At 31.8% G+C, this 21,970-nt stretch overlaps 1 protein-coding gene and 1 long non-coding RNA gene across 2 annotated transcripts in view; both read right to left on the bottom strand.

The window, feature by feature from the left end:
- Nucleotides 1-2,461: 2,461 nt before the first annotated feature.
- Nucleotides 2,462-14,100, bottom strand: LOC133175540 (uncharacterized). The gene is made up of 4 exons (XR_009719302.1): nucleotides 13,729-14,100; nucleotides 2,994-3,080; nucleotides 2,735-2,838; nucleotides 2,462-2,547 (listed from the first exon to the last, which is right to left on the bottom strand). It is a non-coding gene; the product is annotated as an uncharacterized LOC133175540 (long non-coding RNA).
- A 7,337-nt stretch (nucleotides 14,101-21,437) lies between these two features.
- Nucleotides 21,438-21,970, bottom strand: part of LOC133175392 (uncharacterized) — a 28,954-nt gene continuing 28,421 nt past the window's right edge. The window contains exons 13-14 of the mRNA XM_061310496.1: nucleotides 21,841-21,924; nucleotides 21,438-21,644 (exon numbers count right to left, since the gene is read on the bottom strand). Of these exons, the coding sequence (XP_061166480.1) occupies nucleotides 21,567-21,644; nucleotides 21,841-21,924 (162 nt within the window). The 3' untranslated portion in view covers nucleotides 21,438-21,566. The remainder of the gene's footprint in view (nucleotides 21,645-21,840; nucleotides 21,925-21,970) is intronic.

The following is a 21,970-nucleotide window of genomic DNA, read 5'->3' as shown; positions in this document are numbered from 1 at the left end:
TCACCGAGATATTTGTACCTCCCTAATTATTTTTCAATATATATACTGATATTAATTTCCAGTTCAAATATCCTAATAAAGAGTGTTTAAGTATGACAGATAGTTTATCAGATTCTTTAATTATTTTAGCTATTTTCCCTTAATTTGATAACTATCATGTTTGATGTGAAAATTGAAAAATTATTAATTTTTCATATCCGAACACCTCCAAAGTCTTTTGAGGCGTAATGATCTATTACTATTCCATTATTCATTAACGGTAAATTCAACGAAGTATCTGTAATAGGATGACTTCCATTAATATTTCTTTTAAATCACACTTTGATTATAAACCTTCAGACGTGTATATTCATTAACACTCAAAAGTATTGGGAATTAACGCATGGAACTGATTTCTCCTACGCATCTAATTACAGAAGCTACTAGTATTCTGTATTAACAATTCTTACTTTAATTATCAAGATGACTATGTTGAACAAGCCAGTAAGCAACTTCAAGGCATATCTTGTAGTTATGACACAGCATAGTGTGCATTTATTGATATTAAGTATGGCTCCGTGTAAAAATCATGCAGGGGGTGATACATGGGGGGTTTCAGAATTTTTTCAAACTTTGCATGTTGGTAGAGTATGCTAAGATACTACAAAAAATAAAATGATTTTTTGTCAATTCTGTGTCTGGTTGCCATGGCAACAGTTAAACTGTTTTCGGTAAAATATGGCTGAAATTTCCTCTAAAAATAGGCAAAAATATCAATATTTCAGATGAAATTAAAAGAAAATCAGACAATAAATCACATTTTTGTTTATTTCTCATTCAAATACAGCTCAAGTAGTAACTTTTCATAATTAATCAAAATATGTCCTTGTCCAGTAAAATGTTCTAATTTTAAGCTGAAAAGGGGAGATAATCCATATTGACAAAAACAGCAAAATATCAATTTTTTGAGGATTTTCAGCTATCAAAAAATTAAAAAACCCAACAGCCAAACCAAAAGGCCATGCTAGTTTCATAGACACCATACCCTATAGAAAATAAAATAATTAAAACACTTTTGTGCAAATGATTATTATTTTCCCAAAATGATTGACGAGTTTCATACAAAAAATGGCAATTTCCCTTTTTTGTCACAGTCCAATATATGCCATATATGTATGCATGTAAAAGGAAATTGACATTTCAACGCAATTTCTTTACATTTCCAAACTCAAATACAACACTATTATTTACCTATCTTAATTAATCTAAATATTTTCATGACCAGTAAGATGTTCCAATTTTAAGCTGAAAAGGGGAGATAATCCATTTTGACAAAAACAGCAAAATATCAATATTTTGAGGATTTTCAGCTATCAAAAAATTAAAAAAAAAACCAACAGCCAAACCAAAAGGTCATGCTTATTTCATAGACACCAAACCCTATAGCAAATAAAATAATTAAAACATTTTTGTGCAAATGATTATTATTTTCCCAAAACGATTGACGAGTTTCATATAAAAAATGGCAATTTCCCTTTTTTTGTCACAGTACAATATATATGCCCTATACACATATCATGAATATATACCAGGTATGCATGTACGAATAAATTGACATTTCAAAAAAATTTCTCAATTTTCCAATTTGAAATACAACACAATTTTACTTTTCATTTAATCAAAATATTTTCATGACCAGTAAAATGTTCTAATTTTAAGCTGAAAAGGGAGATAATCCATATTTACAAAAACAGTATCATATCCCATTTTTGAGGGGTTTTTTTCAGCCTATAAATTTTTTGTAAGTCCAACAGCCAAATCAAAAGGTCATGCTTGTTTCATACACACCATACCCTATGGGTATGATACATAGGGTATTATACAAAAATTGAAATTGCATTTATTTATTTTTTTTTGGGGGGGGGGGGGGGTTTAATATACAGTGTATTGATCCAACAACCATCGAGGGACAATATTTACTTCCTTCTTTAGGATCAGTAAATGCATACACCTAGGCAAGCCAAACCATTGTAATGACCTCAAAAACAGAAATAATTGTATAATATACAACTTGACTTTTATTTTAATGATAATATGAAAATCATTTTATGTTTCCCTCTTGGTTACACCTTTCAATATACACCACAAGAATTTTGACTGAATTTTAACTGCATGCAATTACATGTATTAATTAAATGAATGATGTCTTTTACACATCATTACCAAGTCATCTGCTTGTTTTCCATTCAATTTTATCAGTTTACCCCACATCAAAATTATTTATTACTGGTACATGTATCAAAATCATTAATTGATAGATGTAAACAAAATTTTAATAGATTACATTTTGTAAGATGCAATAATGCTGAACAAAATATCACTAATCTCTGATGCTTCTCTTTTGTAGTAACTGACTGTCCTTTGTTTATTTATGAGTCTCTTCTAGTGAAATATAAAACTGTAACCTAGAGGTGCTGAAGATACATGGGATATGAGAGTTCATGCCTGATTATCTTTATCCAAGTACCAGCATTGAATCCATTCTTTGAACTCTAATCTTTGTTATTCCTAAAATAATAGTTACATATAATTATCATTTACCACATTAAAACTCATTGTTCTACATTGATTTAAAGGTATTAAAGGGTTTTTTTGAATTTATAAATTACTTGACATGGAATCTCAAGTTTATGTAATGCAGTAATTTCATGTAAAATCTCAAATGGTTGCATGTGCATGGCATGTGGTCCCCCACCTTTGGAGTCATTAGTTGATGGTGTGCAATGATGTTTTTCTTGCTGTCTCAAAAATACTGTCAGCTTTTCCTTCATAACCATGATGCAAACCATCTTGCGCATTCTGTGAAAATGATATAGGGTTTCATTTCAAAAAGTATATAATTCAAATTACTAATTTATGAAATATTTAAAATATCTTTACCATATTTTCTATCATTTATGTCAGTTATGAATTCTGTAATCTTGCTACTTATTAAAAACTACAAAATCAAATACCCGGTACTCTCACAGTGTCTGTTATAAAACACTTTTGGGTCTTCCCTTTTCATTCTATCTCTTCAGTCAAACAAGTTCTTGATCATTCTGAAAAACAACAAGGAATATTTTTCATCTAGATTTATATGCAATATGACATACATAGAGAGAGAAAGAGAGAGAGAGAATAGGTATAAAGACAACTAAATATACCTATTTAACAACCTTAAATTAAATTTACCTGGTGATTACAAAGCACAGTACACTGTTTTCCAAAATACACTAGCCTGATTTAAAATGTTGTTGGGCCAGTAAAATGTAAGTCAGCAATATCTTGACAAGACTAATAAAATTTTCAGTGTTATATCTTTTACAAATTATACCATCAGTAATGTTAAAAAATGTGCATAAACAGCCTTGTCTGGAAAATTATATATTTATTAAATAAATCAAACTTTTTGGTGGTTTTTTATATCTTGCTTGCTTTTTTTTTCTGTCCATACTTGATTTTGTTATTTAGTTATCATTTCTGACTAGTGCCATGTTGACATGGGTAGAGCAAACAAGAGGCCCATTGGCCACAATGCTCACCTGAGTCAATATCTTTATCAGCAGATTTTTCTTAATATATTCATATGTAAAACTTTGATCCCCATTGTGGTCCTACCCTATCCCAGGGCTTCATGATTTCAACAGATTTGAATCTACACTACTTGAGGATTCTTCAATATATATGTATCTGTATGACTAATCATGGCTTTGCTGTTCTTAAAAAGAAGAATTATCACTATCTAGTGTGAAACTTTGATCCCCCATTGTGGCCCCATACTACCAGTATGTCTAGTTCTTCAGAAGAAGATTTCTAAAGATTGTTACCTAGTATCTACATTTTTTTTAAAGTAAAATTTTGACCACCCATTAAAGCCCCATGCTACCGCCACTTTTCACAAAAGTTTCAACCCTTTTGGCCCAGTTTTTTCATGAGAAAAAGATTGATAAAGGTTTTTATATTTATATTTCTGTATGTAAAACTTTGATTGCTTATTGCGGCCAATCCATATCCCTTGGGGTCATGATCCAAACAAACTTCCCACTTCATTATGTAATAAAGCTTTCACATAAGTTTCATCTTTTCTGTTCCAGTGGCTCTTGAGAGGAAGATTTTTGAAAGATTCATTAAATTTTAACTAATTTTTAATTATCTCCCCTTGAAAGAGGGCAAGGCTCTTCATTTGAACAACATTGAATCTCCTTCATCCAAGGATGCTTTGTGGCAAATATGGTTGAAAATTGCCGTGCAGTTCTGGAAAAAGATGAAAATGTGAAAAGTTTTTAAACAAAGATGACACTGACACCTGGAACGTCAACAGACAATGGAAAAACTGTGATCAGAAAAGCTTACTTGAGCCTTTGGCTCAGGTGAGCTAAAAAATCAAAACCTATAACATAAAGCATTTACTTCTTTTAATTAGTAAAATTTACATGTTCTTTTTCAATTTGAATTACCATAAACCTGGGGCCTAAAATAAAAATTAATTTGTTTGCAGTTGCCTACCCACCCACTGAAAAGGGTGCGTCTTTTTACCACAAGGAACCACAAGGTACCACAAGGAACCACAAGGATACCACAAGGAACCACAAGGAACCCCAGGGATACCACAAGGTACCCCAGGGACACCATATACAACCTTAATTATTCTAAATATAGTTTATATGCACTTGTAAACTACAAAAAAAGGTTTTGAAGGGCAAATTAACACTTTTAATTAATTGTCCTTAAACAGAGCAGTTATCCAAGATAAAAATTTAAAAGTAGTATACTTAAACAATTAAACTCAATTATGCATGTATAGTTTTGAGGAACTAAATTTAATAATATTTTATAAGGTGTAAAAAAATAATCCTGTAACTATGAATGGTGTATTTCAATACACAGAACCAATGGAAACTCGCATAAACCCAAAGAATACCCTAGGCTTAAGGTACCACAAGAATACCCAAGGGTACCCTAGGAATATCTCAATGACACCCTATTTAACTTTTAAAAATGTACATGTAAATATGGTTTATATTTGCATTTGTAAATGACATAGTAACTGATTATTGTATTTGTATGTAGTGCAATACACAAAACAAAATGATACCCACATAAGAACAAAAGGATAGCCTTCAGTTACCACAAGGACATCCCAGAGTAACCCCAAAAATATCTCAAAATATCCCAAGGACATCCAGTTTGACCTTTATAAATCTAAAAATGGTTTTAATGCTTTTGTAAATAACTTAGTAACTGTTTATTACATATTTTTATACACAAAAGGATACTAAGAACCCCAATTAAGGAAACTTAGGTATCCAAATAATACCCTTAAGTATCCCAATAAATTTGAGCTATTTCAGTGACATCCAATTCAGCTTTAATAAATGAAAATAAGGTTTTTGTGCATTTCTTAAAATTTTACATTGATCATTATCTGTTTATTGCTTAATTCAATACACAAAATTAGAGGATTCAAAGGATGTACCCCAAGCGTACACCAATGACACCTCATTCAAAATTACTAAATGTCATATTCATTTGTAAGTTAGATATTAAGTCTTTCTGAGGTTTATTTGCACTCACTGTGTACAAGTGAAAGATCATACAGTGTATTATAGTCATCTACCCCAAAATTTCAGCCAATCTGATTGATTAGAATTTTTCACTCATGATTTCAGACAAATTGTCATTTTTTCTGTGTTACCTGCTATATTAATGAACAAGTATATAATTTATTATTATTAAATGTTATTATTAACCTGAATAAAGAAAATACAACAGTAAATCGTCGTAAAAGTTTTGCAGTGTGATGACTATAACTTACAAAACTTTATGCATAAAAAAAATATAACTCATACATGAAGGGGTCATAAAACCTAAATAAACAAATTTAATACAATAGGATAATTTCTGTCAAAGTACCACTATACACCAGAATATCTGTATTATTGTACCCAGCCCAAGTAGCCTTTCGGTGACTTAACTTGCATGAACGATGCATCTAAGGATGTATACTACCACACTTGCTTCAGATGCTGGATCTGACCTATATTTTTTGGTTGAGAGACCAGAATTTTTTCTTTTTCTTTTTTTTTAGTGCAGATTTCATTCTAGCTGAAGTAACTGTAAGCCCCCTGTGGTGACCAATCTTGCATGAATGATGCCTCAAGGAATGTACACATGCAGATCTATATGGTTTGGTTGCTGAATCTTAGTACATTTTTCTGTATGATTGAACAGTATGATTTAACAAAAAAAAAGATGTGGAGCAAGCCCATGCCTATATATTACATGTAGTATGTACCTTTTAAAACATCCTACAGGGGCGCGGATCTAGAAATTTTTCAGGGGGGGGGGGGGGTGAAGAGGAAAAAGGATTGTTATAACATACATATACATACAGTTATAGTTTAACAACTTAATAGGATACACGGACGTAGAAGCGTTTTCAAAAGTAAGGGTGAGGGCAGCCAGGGAAAAAATATGGATTTCATGAAAATTTTTGTTCCAAAAAAAAAATAAATAAAGGAAAAAAAAACTCCGAACCCAAAAATCCTAATTTGTAGGGGGGGAATGGGGGCATTTTCTTTCAACAACCAAATTTATTCATACATTACTATGGTACATTAGCCTTTCACTGAACAATTTCTATCGTAAAAACACAACAAAAAATTGGGTCTCCCCCTCTCCCTCTCTCTCTATCTATGTGTCTCTTATTAGCAAATCCAAAAGGGGTGGGGGGGTTGCAAATCCCCGTATCCCCCCCTGGATCCGCCACTGCTACACGGACCAAACGTTAAAATCTTGCACTAATTACTACCCCAATATTTATAAAGGTTAGACTTTGTTGTACTTATAACATTTAGTTGACTTGTACATCAAGATGACCTACGTAATATCTTTGATTTAATACTTAAGTTTTGATAGTTTCTCAAGTACATGTACATGCCAGTTTTGCTGCATTTGATATTAATATTTAACTTAAAATTTTTAATAAGTTTTGTTTGATTCATTGCATCAATCTTAATACTATAAATATTTTGGCACATAATTACAGGTACATGTACCGGTAATGTTTTAATTCGGATCTTTATAAATTCATTAATACTTTTCAAAAAAATATCAAAATCCATTCTCATGCAAGTTTATTACAATTTACAAATTCGGTACTGATTAATTTTCTCTTATAGGAATAGTAAATAGCTATATGGCTACCCTGGTACTTGTCTCAATCTATGTACTGGTTAGATTAAAAACTTTTTATATACATGTATTAAATTTTTAGGTCACAAAGAAGTGGATCCACATTCACTTTAAATTTTCTTTGCAAAATCACAACCTGGATTTTTAATAAAATTACTTTTTGAAAAAATGCATACAATTTTTGAACTCTGAGAAACACAAAAAGAAATAATTTAGACTGTAACATTATCATTATAAAGTGAGATCTGTTAAGTTCTCCACAAACCATAAAGTTTGGTGTTTCTTTTTAAATGTTTTTAATTAGCTCAAAATCGGTTTTGAATTTATTTGAGGTAATCAATTTCCAGTCAATTGAGTTTAATATTAATATGTGATAACCCTTGGCCAACTTTTTCAAACATGTTTTAATTTATGTTATTGTATTAATTTTACCAGTGGCAGGTGCCATTTATGATTTATTGATGCAGGAAAGAATATATGGGTTATGTATGATTTTTTTAACATGTTACATTCAAAATTATTGCCCATCTTTAGCAGCATGATCTGTAGAAATGTTGAAAGTACCGGTGTAGTAGAATTTGGGGAAAAAATGGGTCAGCTTCAGGTATTTTTGTAAAAAATATTTAATTTATTTAATTAACAGTATCCAGCTAAATATAGTGACACAATTTAATGTTTATACTAATGTATGTAAATGGTACAAGAAAAATTATACATGTATAAGTTTATCAATAATCATTACATTATTAAATACCAGGTATATTTTTTCACTAACCATGCAGATTTACTTTTGTTTATATACCTAAGGTATGGTGTAACCAGTCTTGTGTACCTTGTGTATACACAAGTTAATCACTGAAAACTGTTGATTATTCCTATTAATTATCACTGTTGATTACCTGAAATGGTGGATCTATACATGCAAACAAGGCACCATTATACACAAGAGTCTCGTTCTCAATATGTCATTGAAATACATGCTTGCTATTTTTCATACTTCTTTATTAGTAAATGGATATTTACTTTTCTATTAACTGGAAAATAAATAATATATTCTGTACTTTCTTTATAGACATCAATACAATTAAAGTATTAGTTTCATAATACATGTACATGTTTCAATCTTCATGGAGAAATTTAATAAGTTTGAATTCATTTCCATAACAAAACTCATGCAATGTTTGACATCCTTTTTACATAATTGTTTTTAAATTTGAAATTATTAAGGAATTAACTCTATGAAAACACTGCATGAAGAAAATAATTTTGTTGAGAAAAGTTCTTGTGTTTATATAAATGTAAATTAACAAAAATTATTGTTGTTTACTTCATTATTGGATATGGGTGAATTAAAAAATATTGACTAAAGAACAAGGTTCACTTAGGGCCTTTTTTGGCCCTGTGAATTTCTGAAAAACTGAAACTGCTTAGTTTTAGTTGACAATGCATTAAATTTCATTTAGACATTTGGCGATTGCGAATCCACCAAAATTGACGTAATTTTCTAGCTAGTCAATGCATTATGACGTCATGAAATGCATCATTTTCTTCATATCCTGAACAATTCTACAAAAACTGTCAATTTTTAAAGCTATTTTTCGATATTTAACATAGAGCGCAATCTCTGATCTAAAATATGCAATTATTTACTGACAGAACCGTTTCTGAGGATTACAAAACATGTTTTATTTTTTAGATCAGAGGGTGCGCTCATATTATTTTTCATCTCTGAAAGTACTTAAATATACCTGTTTTCCTTAAAATTCAAGAACATTGCAATTCCATAAAGCTTGTTTTCCAAGACCTGGACTTTAAGGAGAAAAATTTTAATAGGAAATGAAAGCACTAAGTCTCTACTTTATCTTGATGTTTAAAATGGAACATAAAGTGTTAGTCAATAAATTGGTATATCTACAGGGCCATTTTATGCATAAAGTGAACTTAGCTCTTTGAAATTTTAGAGAAAATTAATTAAGTTTGTTTTTAAATTAATTAACATATATATATTTTTACAAGATCAGATAATGTATAAATATTCTAGTTATTTTTTTTTAAGGGTCAATACGAATACACAAATCCATAGAAAAGTTTCAGAATTTTTATTTACAGAATTTATTAAAAAAATAACAATTTTTATAATTATGAAAATAAAACACGCCTCCACCAAAAATATATTTGACCATGTGCACAGCATAACTTAAACCCATGTGGAACGTTAATTTAAAAAAAAGTGTTACAACTAATTCCCAATAAATTACTTTGAATTAAATTTATATGATCTTCTGATTCCAATCTGCTTTTTTTATAAAGTTATTCAATTAAATTTGAAAATGTATTAAATTTTCAAATACAGAAAAAAATATTTACCTACCTACCTACCCAACTTGAGATTTTAGGGTCAGGTGAGGGGAAACAGAAATATCTTTAATATTAATGGCCTAATTTTTTTTTAAATACAAGATTTTGAAGGGATCCTCTTTAACCTTATTTTGTTGCACTCTTGACTTCTGATGTTTATTAAAAAACATCATCTTAAATTCATAATGCAATCATTTTAAATTTTGTAAAGCAGTTCATTGTTTGAAAATTGGAAAACATTTTATTTTTTAAATACCCAGGGGCAAAGATGGTTTTGAAAGAAATAATTTTGAAAAAGGCATTGTTGCTCAACACAACTATAAGCATTTTATTTTGCTTCATACCCAGGAGCAGAGAGATTTTCAAAGATTTTAATAAATGCTTAACAATATGTATCACATACCAATAGATCCACAACCTAACACCAGAACCCCTAGCTGACCCAGGGGCCACCACACCATGCATTTAATATGTTTGCTGAATTAAATATCTTAGAGTAGAGAATAATGCTTTTCATCATATTTACCCTAAAACTCTGACCCTTGGGCCATGAATATCACAAATGATAGAGGGCTCAATGCCTATTACAATCATGTCAACAGTTTGATTTCCAGGAGTCCCACCCCTCAAGCCCAGAAAGGGGGAAGGGTTAGGCACCATGAAATTCAAAATTCATGTTTTCCTTTAACCATAGATGCTATATGCCAAAATTGGTTAAAATTGGATCAGCAGTTCAAGCAAAAGTCGAACAGTTTTTCGGACCCTCTCGTCTGCACCTTTGGTAAATGCTCCAAACTCCTAACATATAACCGGATTTGAATAAATTGAATCTACACTCCCTGAGGATGCTTCCATATAAATATGACCAATCATAGCTTTGCTGTTCTTGAGAAGAAGATTTTTAAAGATTTTCCCTATAAATTCCTATGTAAGACTTTTATCGTCTATTATTGTGATTCAGTCCTACCCCTCAGGGGTCATATATGATTTGATCAAATTTGAATCTACACAACCTGAGGATACCGGTACTTCCATTTAAATATGACCAATCATTCCTATGTAGAATTTTGATTGTCCATTGTGGTCCTGCCCTACCCCGTATATCTTGATTTGAAAAAAAAACTTGAATCTATTCTACCTGAGGATATTTTCATATTTTAGTTTCATTTTTTGCTGACCCAGTTTTGGTTCATGAGAAGATTTTTAAGAGATGCCATTAATTTTTCACTAATTTTTAAATTATCTCCCCTTGGAAGAGGGCGTGGTACTTCATTTGAACAAATTTGAATCACTTTCACCCAAGAATACCTTGTGGTAAGTTTGGTTGAAATTGGCCCAGTTGTTTTTGAGAAGAAATCAAAAGTGTGAAAAGTTTACAGATAGATGGACAGCTGGATGGACAGGTGCACGCTGGACAATATGTGATCAGAAAAGCTCACTTGAGCCTTTGGCTCAGGTGAGCTAATAAACAGTTAATTAGCAAATGCATTTAAACTATGATTAGATTTTTTAAAAGTTTAATTAAGTGTCATTAAAGTGTCATTTTGATATTCTGTACGTACATTGGTCTATCCTAGTGGTACAGGGGACATGACATTAGGGTTCTTATTGGGTATTGACTGATGGTTTGTGTACTGAAATGAACAATAAACCATTAACTTTTTATACATCATAAAAATACAATCTCTCCCTCTGAACTTTGCATGCATAATTTAGCTGAAATTAGTGAATTTAATTTAGATATTACCTTCAGTTGGTTTGATAGCGCCATACTGAACCTATTTAAGACAATTAAAGTGTTAATTTGCCCTTCAAAAATTTTTTTTTGTAGTTTACAAGTGCATATAAACCATATTTAGAATAATTAAGGTTGTATATGGTGTCCCTGGGGTACCTTGTGGTATCCCTGGGGTTCCTTGTGGTATCCTTGTGGTTCCTTGTGGTACCTTGTGGTTCCTTGTGGTAAAAAGACGTACCCCACTGAAAATGCACCCAACCCAACTTTTTTTTCAGCCATTTTGTATTATTATTTTTTTTAAGTTTCAGTTTTTCAGGATAATTGAAAATGTTCCATTTTTTATTTTTGTTTTTATCAAGTGAAGCTTATTTATGTTTAGTAAGCCTTGAAGTATGAATATCTCTATAATTTGTTATCTAATAAAAGTCTGAAAAATCTGATATCTAATAAAAGTCTGAAGCCCCAGGCCTTCCCACTGAATCCCTTAAATTTGGCCACGTTCAATAATGGTTGTTGTGTGGGACATGTATTGATTAATGATGAGAGCACAGACAATGTTTCATACTTATATGATGATAAAACGTTCTATTGTTAAGATGATACTCTCCTACAGACCTGGTTTAATGATAGAATGTGTATTAGCAATGTTATGTAGCAAAACAAACCGGGCAATAAGTATTATTTAGAGAATGAGACGGGTTCTGTATCGTAGATACAAATTTGGGGGTGGACGAGTGCATAGCACTAGTCTCCACCCCCAAATTTGTATCTACGATACAGAACCTGTCGAGTTCTCTAAATGATTTGTGACATGATCAATCAAGAAAAAGCACCGCCCACTTTATGGCTGTGCAGCATCCAAACTTCCGCCAGAGTATGTTTGTTCTCTCTGTAGATAAGGCCTTGATGGGGAGTATGCCTCCGCAGTAGATATATATTTCCACGGACAACGTTAGATTTAGTCAGATTAGTTTTGACAACGGGGTAGATGTAGTCTTAATTGATAAGGTGGACAATTTAACCTTGCTGTAGATGGAGACTGATCCTAATTTTTTCAGGGGTCTTAAAATCTCAGTTTAACTAGATACACATGCAGGCGAATGAGGCGATACAGACAGTTCTTCAATGAACTTTGATGTCACGGATTTTTATTTTCTTATTGAAATGTGACATTAAAAACGAAGAGAAAGAGATGTGTGGCAGTCATCAGCGATAAGAATTTAAGATGAAATTAAAAAAAAAAAATGCTAAAAATGGACTTGAATGAGTTTGCGTGAGAAGAGTAGAAAATGAGAGAGGGGGGGGGGGGGGGGGTGACCGTGCGAAGTTAACATAATGTATGCTGCACCCGTGAACCCTTTGGCTTAACTATTTTGAAGGGGACCCCAAAAAAGCAGGGAACCCAGAGGTTTTAAGAAATTTATTAAACATAGGATGATTTCCATAACTGCGAATTTTCCTTTTTGTTTGGATCGAAATAACATGTAGATTCTGTGTGGAATAATTTTTTAAAAATTGAGAAATTTTGATATTTTACATTGCTAAGGAATCCCTAGCAATGTAAAATATCAAAATTTCTCAATTTCCTACTAGGAATATATTTCTCCATATTTTGTAATAAGAAAAAACTCAGCATTTACTATTTGTACTTGCTTTTGATAAATTGAATCAGATTTATTTTTAGACCGTGCTGTATTTTAGATACAGAATAGTTGGCTAATACAAGACAGTATATAGGGTTAATACAGAATGGAAATCAGCTCTGCCGACTGTAGTCCTGTTCTATATTGCTAATACAGAATGGCAAACTTCAAAGAAAAACACTGCAATCATGTCATAACTCTAACTCTGGTCAGTGCATTTACTCTGAACAATTCGGAGATTTCTGTCTGTCAACATGGCATGTAAATTTGAATTGTGTAAAAAAACATTGACAAAAAGTGTTGAACTCTTACATTATATGGATTAATTTTTGGGGGTGAAAGGTATCCCTGTGACAAAAAAATGTTAACTTTGTTATTATTAACTTGATGATTATTTTTCAATGCAATTTCATTTATTTTCTCCAAAATCATTTCAGAGTGTTTCCACCATTTTCAGCTACATTGCAGGAATATGGAAGGCATTCTAACTGTGGTCAGGGCCATAGGGACTCAAAACAGTCTTAGCAAAATCGGGTATATAGTATACCCGATTTTGCTAAGATTGCCTCAAGTCCCTGTGGTCAGGGCCTGTCCCAAGACACAGTAACATTATTCTAATTATATATGTGTAAGATGTCTTTTTTTTTTCAAAATGGACATGATATTGATACATGTAGGAACTGGCCATCCCCAATAATTTTCCCAATACATGCTTTACTGTATAAAATATAATCAATAACCATATATAAGAAGTGAATTTAAATTAAATCCTACCTATTAAGCTGTTCAAACAGCTGTCCAAATGTACCGGTGGCGCCGGTACATTATCTTCCCTCTTCAAGTTGAGTAAGCTGACACAATCGGACTGCAACTCCTCTCTGAGGGCTTACTCTTGGATTCTGGTGGATTACCATAGAAGCTAAACTTCCGACATAGACCATACTGATGTCAGTAGTAAGGAAAATTGCCGATACCCTGATCAACACGATGACAGTAATATTCCCAAACTATACTTTCTCGTTTCACGGATTTTTTTCCCTCTTAATTTACACGAGCTCTATGTCCAATCTGTTCTTGTAAATTCCTTTCAATCATTTTTACTCAATTCACATGGATATTTGCAATGAACACCACATGATGCATCAAAATAACTTTGCAGAGTACAGCTTTCCATGGAGGCCGCCATTTTTTTTTTCTACCGCCACCTATATAAATTTCCTAAGGGAGATAACTCATACGAAGAATCTTTACAAATTCCAGATTTTTAACACCCTGTATCTTTTCAATCCTCCGTTTGCACAAAAATATTAGAGTAAATTTAATTTACACTTTCCATTTTCACTGTAATTATGTGTTTAGATCTTATACGTCTTCTTGGGTTTAGAAGAAATTATTTTCTGAAATATGCATTATTTACACACTATCCATACAAAATTACCCCTGGAGTACCCTATCCCTAGCTACATGAAAAAAGAAGAATTATAACAAATTCATTCGTTATCATTCATTTTAGACCCAAATGAATATATTAAACTCAGTTTTAATGAATTTGCTGATTATCGATGTAGCGCCTTTTCTGTGCTACCTGCATGATTTTTACGCGGAGCCCTACTTAAGCCCTCAGTATGTGTGAGCAGAATTTTTACCTAACTTTTTTCAATGTTTTGCGGTGTTATCTTTACGTGAATCTAAAGTTAAAAACACAACTATTTTTAATTAAGGAGATTGGATCCTGTTATCAAAAGTAATACCCGGTAAGAATTTTTAATCAAATCAAGTATATTTTTAGAATCTACACACAAAGCTTAATTAAAAATGACCTTTTGCACTATAATTACGTCTAACACATAAATCAATTTTTAAAGTTTTTCCTCCAATATTTTTTATCCAAATAAATTTTGAAAACAAACACAGTCTTTTTTTTCATCTTGAATACTCACAGTAAAATTTGTGACAACAAAATTTTCAATCACTTCGCATAGTCAATTATTTGGCCCTTCTGCACTCAAAAACTGTCATTTTTCTAGCATTAAAAATTAAACAAGCAATAAAATCACTTGAAAGTAATGGCATTTTTCTGAATTTTAAGCAGAATGATTAAAATTATCTTATATCTCGTATATACGTATATTCAGAAAATAAAAAAATAAAAAGTGGGGCTCTGTGATGTTAATTTTTAGATATTACTAAAAAGTGTTAATTTTTAGCTTAAATTGGATTATTTTTTCCCCAGGACTTTCACAATATATTTGCTATATTGCCAAATATGATGAGTGAATTCCAGTTGCGTATATTCCATAAAGACAAAAAGGCTGTTGCCTACACATCATTTTGTCAGGGATTAAAAATGTTGTTGAAAAATATGGGTAGAAAAGTTTCTTATAAATCTGATCTATTAATTTTATTTTGTTGCAAATGCCAAAAAGCATTTTAGCAACCACATTAATTTTTTTAATATCTTTTACAGCTTTACTTTGTACTTAATGACAAAATTATTCCTATAGTTGTTTTTTTTAAGTCGAAATTCATATGTGTTAAGTCTGTATCAGACAATTTCAAAACAAACAGGAGTCCATGATTCTTGCAGGAAATTAAGTTGCATGTAATTACTGGAAATATTTTTGGTTAGTAGGAAATTGAAGGTATTGTTCGTATTTGGAGGAATTTTCCATATTTTCTAAGCAGATTTAAAAAACTAAGTTGAGAGTTCTCAGTTTTCTTAAGTGGTCTTCATATCATGATATAAACTGAAAACATGTTAACAATATTAATTTCACTGGTCAAGTTTGCACGAAGGTGTCTTCGAGTTTGCAAAAATGCTCCCTCCCCCACCCACTCCTATCGAAAGGGGCGACCCGCCTTTTGCCTACCCACACTTTGCACCTCAGGTTGAATTAGCAGTTCTAAAGGAATATACGCCACTGAATTCATGAACCGTTAATTTAATATATAATTCAGGACCAGCATAAAACATTTCACTGCAACAATAACTCTGTGTGCAGGCTGAATGTAAGAATAGGAATCCACAAACTTAACAATACTGTAAATACTGTAAAAAGAGAAAAAAAAAGATCTTTTTCTTCTAAAAACCCTTCCGCCACAAAAATAGTTCCTCACTTAATGTTTTCGGTATGGAATTTATTCATTGGGATTTTAATGAATATAGTTTAATTAGCATTGTAGAATCCAAATTTATTGTAAGAACCAAAACAGTATGTAGAATTTTTTTTAAATAGAGGTCAAGACAAAAATCTGCTCAAAAACCTAATAATCTGACAAGCCAAAAAAAATAACTGTCCAAATCCTGGAATTTTCCAGTGCTCGACCTTACAGCAACAAAAAGTTTGGGGAGGGGGTCGGCAGCACCTAAAGGATAATTTGCTATATTAAAATACTATCCTCAGAAAAAAGTGAAGGGTCCCCCCTATCCCCCCCCCCCCTGAGGGATCTTTTTCGTGCCAGCACCTACTGCTACATGGTTTATGCGGTCTCATCCAAAGACTGGTCTTCACGCCGCACAATGGATTCAAACCCACGATCAACTTCTTACGTGTACGCTTTGACTATAGATCAAATTTCTTACCACGCGGGCGACTCCGTTTGAAGTGAAACAACAGGAAATTAAATGGAAAAAGAATACGAGTCTGACATCTGCTGTAGTCTCATATGTCAAATCTGTATTCATAATTCCAATATTCATGTTGTTAGAAAGAACATCACTCAGAATTTCAAGGTTGCTGACAATATATTTATCCCGTTACTTGGACTATTTAAAGGAAACTAAAGCAAGCCCATGCTTAGATTATTCAAATGCAGAATACAAACTAGCGTTTGTGCTTCTGGATGTTGGGCTCTGTAAGTCGCCACGTGTGTAGGACGATAATAATTTTGATCCAACCCATCGATTCCTAAAACTTAAATTTGCTAACAAAGAAGTAAATGCTGTGATCATAAGTAATATTCTTAGTCATGAAAAAGGGTACAGTTTTGCATTTCACAATATTTGAAGTTGAAGTCTACACCCTGCAATTCCTATAGATATTCCCAAACTGTTGCTTCCAAACTTTTCAATTACAAATAAACCTTACAGTGCCTAGATCCTGAACATCTAAAACAAAATCCACATATTAAGTTCCTCTTCTTTCAACTATAGTCCCGCTGGGCACGTCTTTAATGCTGATGTTAATTTATAGTTGAACATGAAGATCTAAATGCAATCATTTTAAAACGTCCTAAATACAGGGACCCTCGGTCTTTCAATTGGAGAAAGATCTTCGTTTCTGTTATTAAATCTGTCGAAGATTATGCCAGACGGTTGGGCGAAATATGAAGACCTGAACAATTTGTCAAAATGGAATAAGTTTTTTTTATAAATATATCAAAGAATCTTGTTAGACAGTTAAGAGGTAATATGTGAACTACATGGTCCATGTCATGGATCTACTCTTCCGTTTTCACTAAATTGGAGGCGATAAAAGAATTTTAAAAAAAGACTAGCAATATTCTTCTACTCACAGTTCACTTTCTAAGGATGAAATTCTTCAAAATCGCATTTCAGTCTTTAATAGTTTTTTACAATTGATTTAACGAAAGCCAGTTCGATCTAACCTACCTACGCTGGATTCCTAATGTCATAAAAGTCCTCACAAAGAGATACTATAGTACATTGCCGGGTCCAACAAATGCTCTAGCAATCCCATATCTTTTTATCAAAAATAATTAATTGCTCTAATTCAGGAGAACATTTAGACGTATTGTGCTACAGCATATTCTAGAAGTGGTGTAAATTAAATTTGGATTCTCAAAAACTTTTAGAAAATTAAAAGTCACGAAGTTTTTGAAAAGTCGTTAACATCAAAACGTATGAATTTTCTACATTTTATGCAACCATTCCTCAGGATAACTTAAATACTAGCCTTTTTGATATTATATATAGACAACTGCCTCTTCAATAAAAATGGAAATTGCAAACTTTCATATCATGTGACTGGTCATCAACAAAATAACTTTGATAAAAATCACTCTGGTTCTACACACAAGTATTCTAAAGTTGATATTACAAGGATACTCGAGTTCCTCATTGACAACATCTATGTATAGTCTTTGGAGACAGGTCTTCCAACAAACTGTTGTGCACTAATTGTGTTTCTTTATTACCCGAACTGTTTTTTTTTATATTTCAATGAAGCATATATGCATAGTTTATTAAAAAAAACTTCTACATGAGAAAAAGACAACACTTGATGTGACCTTCATTTCGACGACGTTTTATCAATGACTCGATATATCCCAGTGAACTCGTAGTAAAGGACACTATAGAGTCTGCCATATCGATTTCATATTTAGATGTTATAATTGACTGATGCACAGTTCGGGTTCCGTAAGGGATTGTCAACCACTGATGCAATTTTTGTTTTACAATCGCTTATAAATAAGTACCTGTCTGCTAAGAAAAGATTATATTGTTGTTTTGTAGACTTTCAAAAAGCCTTCGACTCTGTTGGTAGAATAAAATTATGGCAGAAATTGTTTCATTTAGGCATCCAAGGTAAAATGTTAAAGATAATTAAATCTCTATACAATAATGTTAAAAGTTGTGTTAAATACAACGGTTATCTCAGCGACTACTACCACAACGACATTGGTCTAATGCAAGGAGAAACATTATCACCAATATTATTTTCACTATATGTTAATGATTTCGAGGTTGGTTTTATATCAGATAACTGCCCCTATATTGATTTGCAGATGCTAAACTTATTCTTACTTATGTATGCAGACGACATGGTTATTTTTGCTGAATCTCCAGAAGGATTACAAAAAATGTTAAGCACACTATGCAGTTACACTGAAGAATGGAGTCTTTCTGTTAATGTAACAAAAACTAAGGTTGTTATCTTTAGAAATGGTGGTAAATTACATAATGATGAATCCTGGTTTTATAATAATGTTGAATTAGAAATTGTGAATGAATTTAAATATTTAGGTATTTTATTTAATTTTAATGGAAAATTTTTAAAAACGCAGAAACATGCTGCTGAACAAGGTAGAAAAGCCATGTTTGCTATTTCAAGTAGATTAAAGAGGTATGAATTCAATGTAGAAACTTTATGTTCAATTTTTGATACTTATATGTATGTAGTGTATTACTTTATGGATCTGAGATATGGGGTTTTCACAGATGTCCCGATATAGAAAAGGTACATTTAAATTTTTGTAAAAATACTCTTGGTGTTGGAAAGAAAACCTCAAACAGCTTGATTTATTCAGAGCTTGGGCGTTTTCCACTATATGTTACAATGAAACTAAGAATATTTAAATATTGGATCAAATTAAGAACAACAGAAAATTGCATTCTAAAGTCTTGTTATGAAAATATGGTATTACAAAATGACAAATAGATTTTACAAATTAAAAAAGAACTGTCTTTTCTAGGACTAGAACAACTTTGGACAGAAAACCATTTAAATGATAGAGCTTATAACATTATAAAACAACGACTTTTAGATGTTTCAGAGCAAAACATAAAAGAGAGTATATCAAACTCTCCAAAGAGTTATTTGTATCAACATTTAATTGACAATTTCTGTTTGCAATCATATTTAACAAAACCTATTGACAAAAAATTTAGACAACTATTAACAAAATTTAGGTTATCAAATCATATGTTGAATATTGAAACAGGTCGATACCATAACATACCAAAGATTAATAGATTATGTACATGTTGTAATCTCCATGATATAGAAGACGAATTTCATTTTATTTTGAAATGCCCCTTTTTTTTTATTTAAGAGAGAAATTTTTGAAAAAGTATTATTATGACAAGCCTAGTGTCTTTAAATTAATTCAACTGTTAAGTTCTAATAATACTAAAGATTTGTTAAATTTGGGCAAATTTTTGAATGCTGCCACATTGATAAGAAAAAATAATATCGATGTATAAGACTATTTTTATCTATGCATATTTTACGTTCACTCTCTCTGTATGATTTTGTTTTCTTTTTCCTTAATAACATGATTGTATTGTTATTCTGATGAGCCAGTTGGCTTAAGGAAATAAAGAAACTTGAAACTTGACTATAGACGATAAGGGTCAACTAACAATTAAACTGTATAACAAAAGAGATGAATACAGCTTTTCTATCGTCAACTTTCCTCATTTATGTAGAATATTTTGCTATCACCTGCATATAATATTTTTGCCTAGAAACTTTCTTTTGATACTCGAGGGCATGCTTCGAGTATGATCAAATTTTGAACAAAGACAGCCTAATGATGTTAAAAGGATTTCAACAACCTCGTTTTAAATCAGCATTTCTTAAATTTTATGGTAGCTATGATAAATACAAATGTATAACTTAAGATTGGGTCGGGTTTTTTTTTTACTGACAGATTTCATACCAATTGTTAGGCCTTTGTTTTTATACTAAATTTAACTGTGTGTGAAGAACAGTTCACAGGGCTCATGGCCGGTGTGACCGGTCGACAGGGGATAGTTACTCCTCCTAGGCACCTAATCCCATCTCTTTAATTTCCAGGGTCCATGTTTTATGCCCTGATCACAGATTTGTATTTGTAGGTTTTTTTTTAGATAGATCACTGACCGTTACATGTATCTTCACCTTTTTATTACTTCCACTGCAAGTGGTTAATTGGATCTGAATAGAAGACAAGCTATCAGTTACTACTATTTGTATTCATATATGTGCGCTGTATTTTATTACTTAGTATGTAATAAACATAATAAAACTTACCTTTTTCTCTATTACATCCTGAATTAGCCCTCTTCAATATTAACCCTCGGACATTAAGTCCTCTGGCTGATATTGGTGTTTCGGTCTGATACAGGCTGAGATACACAGAAAATGGTATGTATTATTCTTTATGTACATGTACATGAGAGTACATGCTTTTTTTTCAAGTGTACCACCCATATTGTCATATCCAGAGATTATCTGCATGTGATATGAGAAGAACATTTTGTATTACATGTACTAACTGGCCCGTAGGAAGCAATTTCACTTTGAGGGGGGCACAACCATACATTTTCAGTTGCGGGGAGTGGGGGGGGCACTATCAACTACCAAAATTACTTGACAAGCAAAAAAGAAAAAGGTCATCAGGCGTAATTATTGAGGGGGCACAAGCATATAGTAGCTATATTTTCTATAGTATTCTATATATTGGCAAAATTATTGGGGGCACGCCCCCCCCCCCCCCGGTTCCTTCGGCAAGTAACTAAACTGTTCTTCCAAAATAAAAGAATTTGGATTTAACTGAGTGTTTTTGCAGTTGCAGGACGGAAAAACATCATGTTTTAATTTTTTCATATTTACTATATTATAGTCTATGTCAAAATATAGCCTTTGTCACATTCTCTGACATTCTTCAACTCTATTTAATATTTTCAATATTTATTGTTAACAGGATAATGCTAGTTAAGCATAACAAGAAGTATAACACATATTTTTTTTTTTAAATATGTTTGAAGTATAGTTAAGCATTATGTGACGTCATTCCAGATTGATTAATGAGAACTCTCAATTCAAGCTTTTGCATTGGTCGGTACACATCGCATGCTTAACTGGTCCTCTAACTTATCTGGTCCTCTAAGCTTTAGCTGCATCTGATATATCCGAATCTTTATTCTTTTTCATTAAACAGCAAGCTGATATGATGCCAATTAACTGAAGGAAAAAATAATGATTATGTTTGGCTGATTTTTAATATCCATCGAAATACATTTGCTAAAGTAAAGCTAAAGAAATCGTTTAATAATTCAATTATAAATTGCTCCTAGTCGTTCAGAAATAAAAGTATTTCATGTTACTCTAAAATATGATAGTGGTAAAAAATTGTATATTTTATAATATGTACATGTACCTCTAATGCGCCGACGCCTGCTGCTATTCCTATAAGAATGTACAGATATGCCTCAAACTTTGACTGTAATTGATCGTAGCATCCCTGAAGCAAAATCATTCAAAAATTATTTCTTAATTTTTTTTCTCTC

This window comes from Saccostrea echinata, unplaced genomic scaffold (genome assembly GCF_033153115.1).
Source record: "Saccostrea echinata isolate AGI-Se365-2 ecotype Australia unplaced genomic scaffold, CSIRO_AGI_Sech_v1 ptg000062l, whole genome shotgun sequence".
NCBI classification, from domain to species: Eukaryota; Metazoa; Mollusca; class Bivalvia; order Ostreida; family Ostreidae; genus Saccostrea; species Saccostrea echinata.
Note: the sequence above shows the minus strand (reverse complement) of the source record. Positions and strands in the feature narration are given on the sequence as shown.